Below are 14,181 nucleotides of genomic sequence, written 5' to 3'. Positions count from 1 at the left end.
TTAGACTGGAGAAATCCTGCTGGTCGTCGATGCTCGTCGCATGTGTCCCAAGGTCTCGTATTCCGTCATGAATTCGATGTACAGCTTTCCGAATGACGGATTGCGTTGAATTTTATGTTGAGCCGTCATGAGGAGACGAGCTGCAGAAGCTCGGGACTCTCCTAGCTGCTGGTGCGTTGACCGAAATGGCAAGCGTACAATGTACCGTCCGGTGCTGTCGCGAGAGTGAGTCTTCGAGAAGTGATCTTCGCATTCAAGTTCGTCTGGAGTGAGATGTTTAGATGTTGACGAAGTGACTTCTTCTTGAAGCCAGAATCTTTGCAACTGATCATGAAGATTGACGGTGTCGATGGTTTGGATGGAGAAAGATGTCGAGTGAGATGCAGATGCTGAAGAGCCCACAGGTCCGGAAATGATCCATCCGACAGATGTTTCTTGAGCGACGGGAGCGTTCGATGGTCCTCGCTTAATGGATCCGCACAGCAGTGATCCATAAACATCAGCGCCCAAAATGATGTCGATACCACCGGGTACAGCGAAATTTGGATCGGCCAATGGTAAATTGGCGAGATGAGTCCATGATGTCGTCACTACCTTTTGGATCGGAATGCGACCAGTGACCCGAGGCAGAACAAATCCGAGACGTTGACTTCGATAAGTGGATTGATGCATGATCGAAGGCGAAGAGCTACAACCCCGCGAGTTGATCCAACTTTTTGGGAGCCGACGCTTATGATGGGCACGGATGCACGACCGCGTGGAAGACGTAGTAGTTGAACCAATGATTCCTGAATAAGAGAGACTTCTGAGCCTTGATCAAGGAGTGCTCGAATCTTGATGTCCTCTCCATGCTCGGCAACTAGCGTCATGCAAGCGGTTGCAAGGAGAACTTGCGGACGCTCGCATAAAACGGCAGCGTGATGCGAATGCACAGCCGGGGTGGTGGATGTACCCGATGATGAAGCGCAGGACGCCGTGGAGGAGTTCGTTGAAGTGGTTACAATGGATGACGAAGAGGCATCTCGATGAAGTAACGTGTGATGCTGACCTTTACAATGTCGACATCTCTTGACGGTGCGACACTCGACCAGACGATGAGATCCCAGACAATTGAAACACAAGTTCTTACGGTGAACGAAATCCTGTCGTTCGTTGAGCGGCTTTGAAGCAAACTCCGAGCACGACGCGATGTAATGTGCGGCGCTGCAAAAGGTGCACTTTGATCCACTCGTCACGATGGCATGAGACCGAGCTGCTGACCTTGTTTTCGCGTTCGAGTTTGATGCTGTGAGCTGTGGTTTTGAAATGCGAGACTGGACCGTTTCTAGTGCCCGAATACGTCCCTCAAGAAATAGTTCAAGTTGATCGAAGGTGGCGAGTTCATTGGAGTTTCCTTGCTCGAGCTCCCAGCTTTCCAACGTATGTGCGTCGAGACGTCGAGTGACAATGTAGACAGTAAGAATATCCCAATAATCGGTAGGCGCACCGAGAGACTGCAAGGCACCAAGCGATTCCTTAACCGTCGAAAGTAGCTTCTTGAGATCTGAGCTTGATTTTTGAGTGAGCGGTTTTAACTTGAAGATGCGATCTAAATACGTTGATACTAGGATGCGCCGATTCTCGTATCGAGAAGTCAGAGCTTGCCAAGCGCGCGAGAAATTCTCGGCTGTCACCGAAATGTTTGCGAGATACCGAGCTGCTTCTCCGGATGTTTGAGCCTTAAGGTAGTGAAGTTTTTCGACGCATGAAATATCCCGGTTTGAGCCAACCATCGAATGGAATAAATCGCGAAACGACGGCCAATCGTGATAATCACCGGAGAATTTAGGTAGAGTGATTTTTGGAAGCGCGCGACACGATCCAGAGTGCGAATTCTTACTTTGAATAGAATCATTCGGATCTTCGATTTCCTCGAGAAGCGGTTCACGAATCTGCATGAGGCTGGATTTAGAATCGTAATAAGCTTCTTCGCATTTAGCATACAAATCATCCGCGAAATAATCATGCTTACGCAACTCATCCGTGAGGCTTCCGACGAGTTTGTCGTGGTTGCTTTGAAATTTGTCCCAATTCGCATCGAGAGATTGAATCCGTGCGTCAAGGGTAAATCGGTTGATTTTATCCGTTCCAAGCTTCTTAGTGTTATCGAAGGCTCGAGCGATGATACCGAAGAGATGACTTTGCTTTTCGATGACAGAGGCGATTGTTGACATCTTGAGGAATCTTCTAGAAAGGTCACTAGCACCGTTTGAACCACTTAACTTTTAACGGTCACAAATTGATGATGCGTGTGAGCGATGCGAATGCAGTTGAGAGAGGCGGCGTTTCACTATGACACTGCGAGAGAGTACTGGCAATAAGTGCACGAGCGAACGTTTGCGAATACAAACGAGAGCGAGAACGTTACCGAGTGTCTGTAGATTATCCGGCTCGAAGGACCAAAAATGTTTAGAGAATTTCGAAACGAGTGATAAAACGGATAGTAATAGGAAGCGCGTGTTTGAATTAATTAGACTCGTTGAAACAAATAGTATTTTATTTTAAAGTAAAACACAGAAAGGAAGCGATCACAATTAAATCGCTCGCGACGAATAGAGAACGTAATTATACTCGAGAAAGCGACAGGCGTGTAAGCTTGAACGGTCTGTAGCGAACTGAACTTATTTTCCCGAATATATGTGTGTCAAGGACTCGTCGCGAAACTGTTATTATAACAGCTGATTCGACAGCTTCGAGGCCTGGCGAGACGCGCGGTAAGACGCGCGAGGCTCGAAAAAAGGTAAACAGAGTTCGTCGAGAAATTGAGCCAATGCATGGTTTTCTCGAGAAATCGATAATCTCGAAATACAGACAATAACAGACACGCAGACAAGATAACAGAATAATCGGTTTTAAATCGAATACATAATTAAAAGGAAAATGTTTTAACAATCATGATGAGATACATAATTATATCGAAGCTCGTTATGTTGGACCTGTAGAAGCCATTTGGCGTATTCTTGGTAAAAAGTTACAAGATAAAAGTCATACTATAATGCGTTTGCCAGTCCATCTTCCTAATGAACAAAATATTATAATCGAAAATGAAAATATTGACGACGTCATGACATCTGCTTTAAATCAAGTTACTATGTTAATAGATTATTTCTCATTGAACTTACGAGATGAAGAAGCAAGACAATATTTATATATAGAAATTCCACGCTATTATACATTTAAAAAAGAAAAAATTAATGGTAGAAATATATCGCGTTGGGTTAAACGCAAAAGTCATTTTAATTGTGTAGGACGAATATATTCCGTTAGTCCAGCACAAACAGAATTATATCATTTGCGATTATTATTACTTACAGTAAAGGGGGCTACAAGTTTTAATGATTTGAAAACTGTAAATGGAGAATTTTGTCAATCATTTTCAGCGGCATGTTTGGCTTTAGGTTTAATCGAAGATGATGATGAATGGAAACGAGCTATGAATGAAGCTGTTGCATGGATGATGCCTCGACAACTTCGTAGATTATTTGTACATTTGTTTTATTATTACATTGTCAACCATTACATCCTGAAGAGTTGTGGGAAAATTTTAAAGAAGCAATGTCTGAGGATTATGTTCGACATTTTGGTATGTTACAAGGACAAAATAAAGCTTATATGCAAATTAATAGTATGCTTCGTGCTGAAGGTAAAAGTCTTGCTGATTTTCCACAAATGGAACAGTTAATAGAAAATAGTGGAGAGGAAGATTACATGACATTTGACGAAGATATGGAAATAGGCACCAAACAATACAAACAATTAAATGAGAAGCAAAAAGAGATAGTTGATCTTTTATTAAATAGATTAGACAATAAAAATAATAATCATAATTGTTTTTATATTGATGGTCCAGGTGGATCAGGTAAAACATTTATATACACAACTATTTATCATTTAGCTAGAATTAGAAATAAACATGTGTGTACAATGGCTTTTACGGGCATTGCAGCGACATTATTACCTACTGGAAAAACAGTTCATAAGACATTTGGATTACCGGTTCCATTATTTGCTGATTCGTCATCTGCTATTAAAATACAAACTAAAGAAGCTCAATATTTGAAGGAAACTGATATTTTTATTTGGGATGAAGCACCAATGGTACCACGATATGCTTTAGAAATTATGGATAGAACATTGCGTGATATTATGAATAATGATTTTCCCTTTGGCGGAAAAATTGTTTTATTGGGTGGTGATTTCAGACAACTTTTACCTATTAAATTACATGCTACTCGAAGTGAAATTGTAAATCTTTCTATTAAATTTAGTTCTACTTGGAGACATTTCGTAAAATTTTCTTTAACCCAAAATATGCGAGTTCTTCAAGAAGAAATTGAATTTGCAAAGTTTTTATTGGATATGGGAGATGGCAAATTAAATGATTTAAATGATAATATAGAAATTCCTGAATGTTGTGTAGCGCCTATTAATGCTGATATTGTTGAAGATACATATAACGATTTAATACGAAAAAAGGAGTTTGTCAAAGTAGCTAAATGTGCGATACTTTCTGCAAGAAATGTTGACGTAGATGAAATCAATAAGAAAGTTGTTGAATTATTAGATATAGTTAATGAACGAATTTATACAAGTGTAGACAGTGCTATAAATGGTGACAATGGTGACATTGGTGAAGTTTTGTTACCAGAATATTTAAATAGTTTAGCTCCATCATCTCTTCCTCCACATGAATTGCGTTTAAGACCAAATTGTATCATTATGTTGATTAGAAATCTTAGTATCAATGAAGGTCTTTGCAATGGAACACGATTAATGGTTATAGAACTTGGAGATCATTTATTAAAGTGTAAGATTTTAACAGGTGACAAAGCAGGAGATATTGTGTTTTTAAATCGTATAACATTATATTGTGAAAATATATATCCTTTTACTTTTTCCAGAAGACAGTTTCCGATAAAATTAGCTTTTGCTATGACAATTAACAAATCGCAAGGACAAACGTTTGATAAAATTGGTTTAGATCTTTGTAAAGATGTTTTTAATCACGGGCAACTTTATGTTGCTTTTTCACGAGTTCGTTCTTGGCAATCATTAAGAGTTTACCTTGGTAATCAACGAAATAATAGATACGTAAAAAATTATGTATATAAGGAAATGTATATTTAATTTTTTTGGCTTTTCAAATCTGATAAAAAATTATTTATATTAAAATAACAATAACAAAGTAAATAATTTAATTTAATTTAAGAAATAAATATGTTATCAGTATATTAATACTTGTTATGTAATATTAACAATAATTATGGTTTATTATTTTTATTAATTGTCAATTATTATTAATTGTATAAATGTTAATGTTATTATAAAAATAAGAAATGGTATTTATATTTATTTATATTTATTTATACTTATTTATATACTTACATTTATATTTTTATTTAAATTTATTTATATTTATTTATTTATATTTATTTACAATAATTATGTTATTTATTAAACTTTCTAATATCTCTCTTACTGTTTATATATATATATATATATATATATATATATATATAAATTAAAATTAAACATTTTTTTAAGAATTTACTAGAGAATATTATTATTCATTTTTTAAATAATTATTAATTATTATTTAAAAAATTATTAGTTTATATTTATATTTATTTTTATTATTAATAAAAAATAATTTTTTTTAAAGAGTAGTGTATACTTTCAAAATTAAAGTAAAAATATAATAATATGTAAAAACAATATGTTGAATATTAACAAAGAGAAATAGATATAAATATTAAAGATGACATATAATTATTTTTTTTTTAACAAATCAATTACATAAATTAAACATTAAAGATTAATTAAAATTAACATTAAAATTTAATTAAAATAAAAACTCAAACATTATTTGATGCATTGCCGCAACTCTTCTTATTTTGCATCTAAAAAAGAGCATTTTATATTAATTTTAATAATTAAAAATTTTTTTAAATATATATTTATATAATATTAATTTATAATAACCAATGTGTACCAAAATCGAAATATTCGATTCTCATTGGTTCGATACACATTCTGGTACACATTGGTTGCTATACCAGAATGACGCCAAAAATCGCTTATATATTGTATATATATATATATATATATATATATATATATATATATATATATAAGCAAGCATTTGATTGGCCACTGCGTTTCTTCTTGCCGCGTGGTAAGCTTTATCGCGTGGCAAGCTTTACCGCGTGGCAAGCTTTACCGCATCCTGTGTGCAGAAGCCATTTCAATCGTGATGAAAGTACTGTGCGAAGTAACGCAAAGTATCTTAGAATCTTATAGAAAAGTACGTGTGAATAATTATATCCATCCATCCAACTATGAAGTGTCATCATGTAATCAACGCAGTATCATGATAAGAATAGTGCAAAGAGAAGAAATAACAGATATGCCGCATGTAATACAGCACGTGAGTATTGATTTGTGATCTTTCCCTAATCGCGTATTAATGAAAGACGTGTATTCTTTATATATTGTTTATGTAATGTAAACTATAAATTTCAGTATTGGTAGTGTATATCGGAACATGCTTATTATCAATAAATCACTGTGCTATCTGGGATATAATATATATGTATATTTATATATTATATTGTAGTTATACATATTATAATTATATCACAGATAACATAGTGATTTATTGATATTAAGCATGTTCTAATATACACTACCAGTACTGAAAATCTATAGTTTACGTTACATATATTATAAATTTTTAGTATTGGCAGTATATCAGAACATGTCCATTAATTGCAACTAACATGTTGCATATGTAACATACATATTAGTTGTAATTTCTCACTCATCATTTTACATCATCCTATAATGAACACGTTAATATATACTATCAGCAATAAAAATTTATAATATATGTAACGTAAACTATAGATTTTCAGTGCTGGCAGTGTATATCGGAACATGTTTAATATTAATAAATCACTGTTATCTGGGATATAATTAAAATATAATTACAATATAACATATTATATTGTGATTATAGTACAGTAATTTATTGATATTAGACATTTTCTGATATATACTACCAGCACTGAAAATCTATAGTTTACGTTACATATATTATGAATTTTTAATACTGACAGTACATCGGAACATGTCCATTAATTGTAACTAATATATATATAGTATTCAAATTAACATTTTTTATTTTACAGAGCTCAAGCTATGTTGAATGTATGGTACATACTAAGTGCGATGGAGGTATAAATGAATAATACGAAGAAAAAAGAAGCAGTAAATTGGCGTGTAATATAGCATAACACATGTGAGTATTAGTTTGTGGCTATCTAACATGTCTTCCCCAAAAGAGAAATAATTGTTGTAATATGTAATTAATGTGCATATAACATATATGTTAGTTACAATTAATGGACATGTTCCGATATACTACCAGTACTAAACATTTATAATATATATAACGTAAACTATAAATTTCAGTACTGGTAGTGTATATCGGAACATGCCTATTATCAATAAATCACTGTACTATCTGGGATATAATTACAATATAATAACAATATAACATATATGTCTTATATTACAAATATTACATCTAAATAGATGTAAATAGATGTACTCCATACTACATCTATAACTAGATGTAATATTTATAATATAACATATATTATATTGTAGTTATACATATTGTATGTAATTATGTATATCACAGATAACATAGTAATTTATTGATATTAGGCATGTTCCAATATACACTACCAGGTATACGCACTACTAATGGTTAAACCATTTAATTTTATATTATTTATTTTTTTATTTTTATTATTTTATATTATATAAAATCTATTAACGCGCGATTACAAAACCAATTAAACATTTCAGATATATAACTATTGTATATACATATTTAATATGCATGTTACATGTGTAACGTGTACTTGTTAGTTGTAATTTTTCATTAAAATATTAATGATATTTCATTAAAATATTAATTATTATTTCATTAAAATATTAATAATTTTAAAAATATTAATTATTATTTCATTAAAATATTAATATAATTTTTATTTAAAAAAAAATATATATATGCATCATTGTACACGATAACTCAAATGACTCAAACCAAAATTTGTCGAAATCTATATACATAAACGTAAGAAGAGTCTAATTCTAACTTTAGTATTAAATGCCACTTGACGGATGGAACAAAATCATTTTTTGAGTAATTTTGACAGTTTTTTAAAAAATTTAATATACAAGCTTAAATTGTTATACGATTTAAATGATCTAATATCTTTATCCAATGTCAGTGATTACTATTCTGCAATCATAATTCTAAAATGCAAAATGATGGATCCAATATGACTGCTACATATGCAATATTTTTTATTTTATATTTATTGAAAATGTAGTATTTCTTTATATTATTTTTTATAGAAAAAGTAAAAAAATTGAACTTTTAAGGATGAATTAAATTTTAATTTTTTCATTTAAATTTAATTTATCTTTAAAAGTTCAATTTTTTAATCTTTTCTATAAAAAATAATACAAAGAAATACTATATGTATTCGCATCAAATATAAAATAAAAAATATTGCTGTTATTGTATATAGCAATCGCGTATTGGATTCATCATTTTGCATTTTATAATTCTAATTGCGAATTAGTAATCATCGATACTGGAAATTTATACAGATATCAAATAATTTAAATCGTATAATAATTTACTCATGTATATTGAATTTTATAAAAAACTTTATCAAAGTCACTCAAAAAATGGCTTTGTTCTAGACGTCAAGTGGGATTTATTAATTCTACATATTATAATTCTATTCATATAAATATTAAAAATAAGATAATAAAAAGAAAGATAATAATAGAATAATAAAATAAGGTTGTCTTTCTTCAAGGACAAATTGATCGACGATTAAAAAGTCACAGTGCGAAGAAGAGTATGGCGGCTGGCGAAAAGGAACATTCGAGAAGAAGCACGTAGCAGAATCGAAGATTGAAAAAATTTTGAAGATTGCGGAGGATACGAAACAAAAGAGAAAGACATAGTGATGAAAAAAGTAGTGAAGAAAAAAGATAAGAATAAAAGTAAGGATACACATGAGGAAGTTTAAAGAAGAATAGAAATTGAGAAAATACGAATGATCAATAAAAAATAATTATTATGTATATTTTATACTTTTTGCGTATTTTCTTCTAAAATTCTTTTTTTCGGAGTACGTATTCCTTTTAATAATTTCGATAGTGCCATATGCCCTTCTATTTTCTTTATGTCAGTTAAATTGTTTACAATTAGATATGGTGGATCAACTGTTTTAAAGAAAAAAATAAATATAATATAATTATATATATAACTAAATATATTATATATATGAATATATGAGCCATTACCTGCAGAATACATTGTTCCAATAACTTCAATTTTATCGCCTTTTTTAATTTTTGAATCATATTCTTCATTTGTAAAATTTATTATATGGACTTCCACTTTAAATGTTCCGTCCGTAAGCGAACCGTATCCAATGGTTTTGTTTAATTTATTATTAAACATTTCATAAAAGTTAGACTTAATATATGCTTGTAATACTGCAAAATAAATATTTAACAAATTAAAATTATATTATAAATATATTACAAATATATATCATTAATATTATTAATTAATATAACAAAATAAAATAAATTTAAAAAATAAAAAATTAAAGTAAAATATAAAAAATATAAAATAAAAATAAAATAATTATAATAATAATGTAATTATTATTAATATATAAAAACTTAATTATATATAACTATTACTATGTAATTATATATTATAATTATATTTAATTATATTATTATTATTTTGATATTATTATTGTGATTTATTTTGTTATTATTTTTATTGTTGTTATAAATTATTATTTTATTATTATTATTTATTTCATTTATTTTATTTATTTCATTTATTTTATTTATTTCATTTATTTTATTTATTTCATTTATTTTATTTATTTCATTTATTTCATTTATTTTATTTATTATTATTTATTTTATTTATTATTATTTATTATTATTATTTATTTATTATTTATTATTATTTTTTAAAATTATTATTTATTATTATTTATTTATTTATTTCAATAATAATATACATAATTGGAATTATATTATATATTAAACTGTTTATATAAAACTCACTTATACGCCGCGAAGTATTTAAAACATCTTTTAATTCTACAAAATCCGGTTTAGAATTTGATATATTTGTTGGTTCATATCTTCCTAAATTTGTAACGATTGTATTGCTTTTGATGTGTAATTCGAACGGCACATTGCCGTTATTAAATTTTGTAACTTTTGGTGTACGTGCTTGCACACCGTCCAGATGAATTACCTATAAATATATTTTATAATTTAAAAATAATTTTATGATATATACAAGGTGTCCCAAGTCTGGAAACGGTTGAATAATGACACAATTAGTTTGTACTGCCGATTCAATATTATCTATATCATCATTCCAAGCGATGATTTGTATACGACGTCCATTTCCGTTATTAATAAAAAATTGGAAAATTTTGTATTGATTATTGTCTCCTACGTATCGTGACGACTCGATTCCGTCGATATAACCAATAACTTCACTATTAAGTATTAACGATTTTAAATTAATCATAATTTTTAAAAATTAAATTTAGAAAAATGCAAAAACAAAAAATTTTTTAATAATATTAAAAAATATATTTTAATTTTAAAAAATAAGAATAAAAATTTTTGTAACTGAGAATGATTGAAAATTAATTTATAATAAACATACACAATTAAGTCAAAAATTTAATTTCAGAAAATAAGAATAAAAATTTGCCAGTGTGTCAAGTTATTATTATTTTTAAAGAATAAAAATCTTTATAACTGAGAATGGTTGAAAATTAATTTATATTAGACTTACACAGTTGAGTCAAAAACTTGAATGGTATCTATAGCTTCATTCGTGGAAAACAAGCTTATCGGATCTACATCCTCTTCTTGTTCATTTAAATCTTCATTATCTGCAATCATTTTCTCATTCAAATCTTCATTAACTTTCTTAACTTCAATATTTTTTCCAGCCATTTCTTTGGAAATATGTATTCTGCAGATAGAAAATTATAATTAGTATTAATTTATTATTATTAATTTTTATTAAATTTTAATTAATTTTTGTTATTGTTATTATTGTTATATTTATTATTACACTTATCATTTTTACAATATTGTTATATTTATTATATCTATTATAATTTTTATATTATTGTTAATACTATTATTATAATTTAATATTATTTATGTTTGATATATATTTTTAAAATTATATTATATAATTATATAATATATATTGTTTTGTAAATACCATATTTTTGTATATTATTATATAATGTTGTACAATTATAAAAATTATGATTTTTCTTAGAAAAAATAAATACAACTAATAAAATCAAACTTGTTTAATTAAAAATGTATTAGAAATAATGAACAATTCAAAAAATTGCAAAACGCGTGTTAAATTGAAATAATCAAGCTGTTAAGGACATCGATTAATTATAAAATATAATAAATTAATTATAATCTATATTTTATCGAAGAAAAGAATAAAGCTAAAAAGAGTAGATAGAATATAATAGATTAATAAAAAAAATGATAGAAAGGGAGAAAATGTCAAAAGTTATAAACTAATAGTTAGATTTAAAAGAAAAAAGGACATTTGTTTAAAAGAAATGAAAGAATGATATTGAAAGAATAACGAAATGAATTAGGTCTGATTACATCAATGTCATTTTGGTTTTAAGCGAGATTTAAATATATATTTATCTTTATCTCGCTCAAAATCAAAAAGACATTGATGCAATTGGACCTAAATAACAGATATAAAAATAATAAATTTACACTTACCTGCAATATGATATATTATATTACAGCAAAATAAATATTTTTAACCAAGCTCCAAGCTCCAAATGATATTTGAATTGACATAAAACAAATGAAAATTATTTAAAAACAGAAAGAATATCTTACGTGAATATATATGAATATGTATGACATTTGACTTTGTATGTTTTTTTTCAATACGTATGTACAGGGTGTCTTAATCGCACATATCAAATATCTAAATAGTATATATAATATATAGGCTGCGGTCGAGAATGCGCGAATGCTACGAATGCTACGAATAATTCGAAACATGATTCTATATTTGCTCTACATTACAAAAGAACAAAGATAAAATAATGTTTCGAATTATTTGCAACATTCTCGAGCCTATATTTCTATTTATATATTTGATGTGTGTGATTAAGTGTCCCCAAAAGATAAATATTATAATTGTTGTATAATATGTAATTAACGTACAAGCTGTGGATCGAGAATGCGCTACGAATAATTCGAAACATCATTCTATCTTTGTTCCATATTAGTAGCACATTCTCGACCGCAGCTTATATTGTATAGTTGAAGGAAATAAATGGTGCGCGCGAAGCGCGCGCTTTGTAGTGTTCTAGTATACATAAAAAATAAGTTACTTTCTCTTTCTATTTTGCCATTTTATTCTCTAAATATGTACACCTATATAATATAATCTATATATATTTTTACATTTGCTATAAAAATAATCTTTATGACGATTGAATATTATTAACAGCTCTTTATAAAATAAATGGAAAAAAGAAAGCTGACATTTTATTCAAACATGTATATAAAAGGACAAAGAAATAAAGTATTTTTTTCTTGTAAACGTTTACATATTTGCATATTATTACTAATAAGAATAATTTGACGAATTAATACCAACCTAATCTTTCTTCAGCTTTCTTTTCTCCATTCATAAATTAAAAAGTTGTAAATAATATTCAATCATTATAAAGATTATTTTTATAGCAAATGTAAAAATATATATAGATTATATTATATAGGTGTATATATTTAGAATAAAATAGCAAAATAGAAAGAGAAAGTAACTTATTTTTTATGTATATTATAATATGAAAATATATAAATTATTTTTTTTTATATAGACAAGAACAAAACGAATAAAAGCCATATAAACGAAAGAATATAATAATTATGAGAGATATGACAAATATATAATTATGAAAGCATGTTCTGTATGTGATTATATATATTTTTATAAATAAAATTTATTTCTTTCCGAAAAGAGAATATAATTGACAATATCAGTGTTCACACACACACACACACACACACACACACACACACACACACACACACACACACACACACACACACACACACACACACACACACACACACACACACACACACACACACACACACACACACACACACACACACACACACACACACACACACACACACACACACACACACACACACACACACACACACACACACACACACACACACACACACACACACACACACACACACACACACACACACACACACACACACACACACACACACACACACACACACAATAATTTTACAATAATAATATCAGTATAAGAAATCGTTCTTATTATCAATTACGTATATATGCCAATATTTCGAAATTTTTATATTATAAGTATTATATTCTATTATAATTTGATATTCTATAAATAAAAAATTGTTGTGAACTTTATATAAAGATTATAGGCACATGTTATTAGCAAATAATTACTAGCATGAGTTCGGTAAATAATTATTTTACATTTATTATTCATAATTTAAAAATTTTAAAATAATGCAAAAGAAACGATTCCCTGGCGTATTATCCTGCGGGCACGTATTTGTACGGACGGTGAGGAACACATCTCCGGGGTCCGCTGCTGGCAGAGTTTCGCATTATGCGAAAAAAAAGCTGTAAAACGCTGATCGGATTTGAACCCGAGTTCGTACCATGAGAAGCCGAAGCACTTCCAGGACGCCACTGAATTATGGTATCCTTTAGTGTATCGATATGAATATTTATGGTACACTTGTAAAAAAAAAGAATTATTTGAATTATGTCGTGTTTAATGTCATTTTAATCCAAAAATGTCAATGTAAATTATTTTTGAATAAAAAAAATGCAAAATAAATTTTATTTTTTATAATAATAACATATATAGATAAAAGGCTATGGATAAAGGAAACCACGCGCGAGAGGTCGAATTTCTT

The 14,181-nt window shown here is 28.9% G+C and overlaps 1 protein-coding gene across 1 annotated transcript; it reads right to left on the bottom strand.

Annotated features, from left to right (window-relative positions):
- On the bottom strand, window positions 1-2,213 carry LOC145947672 (uncharacterized). Its single transcript, XM_083057451.1, has 2 exons — window positions 714-2,213; window positions 1-594 (listed from the first exon to the last, which is right to left on the bottom strand). The coding sequence occupies exons 1-2, from the start codon at window positions 2,211-2,213 to the stop codon at window positions 1-3; spliced, it is 2,094 nt and encodes a 697-aa protein (XP_082913577.1).
- Window positions 2,214-14,181: the final 11,968 nt, after the last annotated feature.

Source organism: Prenolepis imparis, unplaced genomic scaffold (genome assembly GCF_030444845.1).
Source record: "Prenolepis imparis isolate NDT839.2.m4 unplaced genomic scaffold, iyPreImpa1.0 SCAF_118, whole genome shotgun sequence".
Classification (NCBI taxonomy): domain Eukaryota; kingdom Metazoa; phylum Arthropoda; class Insecta; order Hymenoptera; family Formicidae; genus Prenolepis; species Prenolepis imparis.
This window is presented reverse-complemented; position numbering and strand designations above follow the sequence as displayed.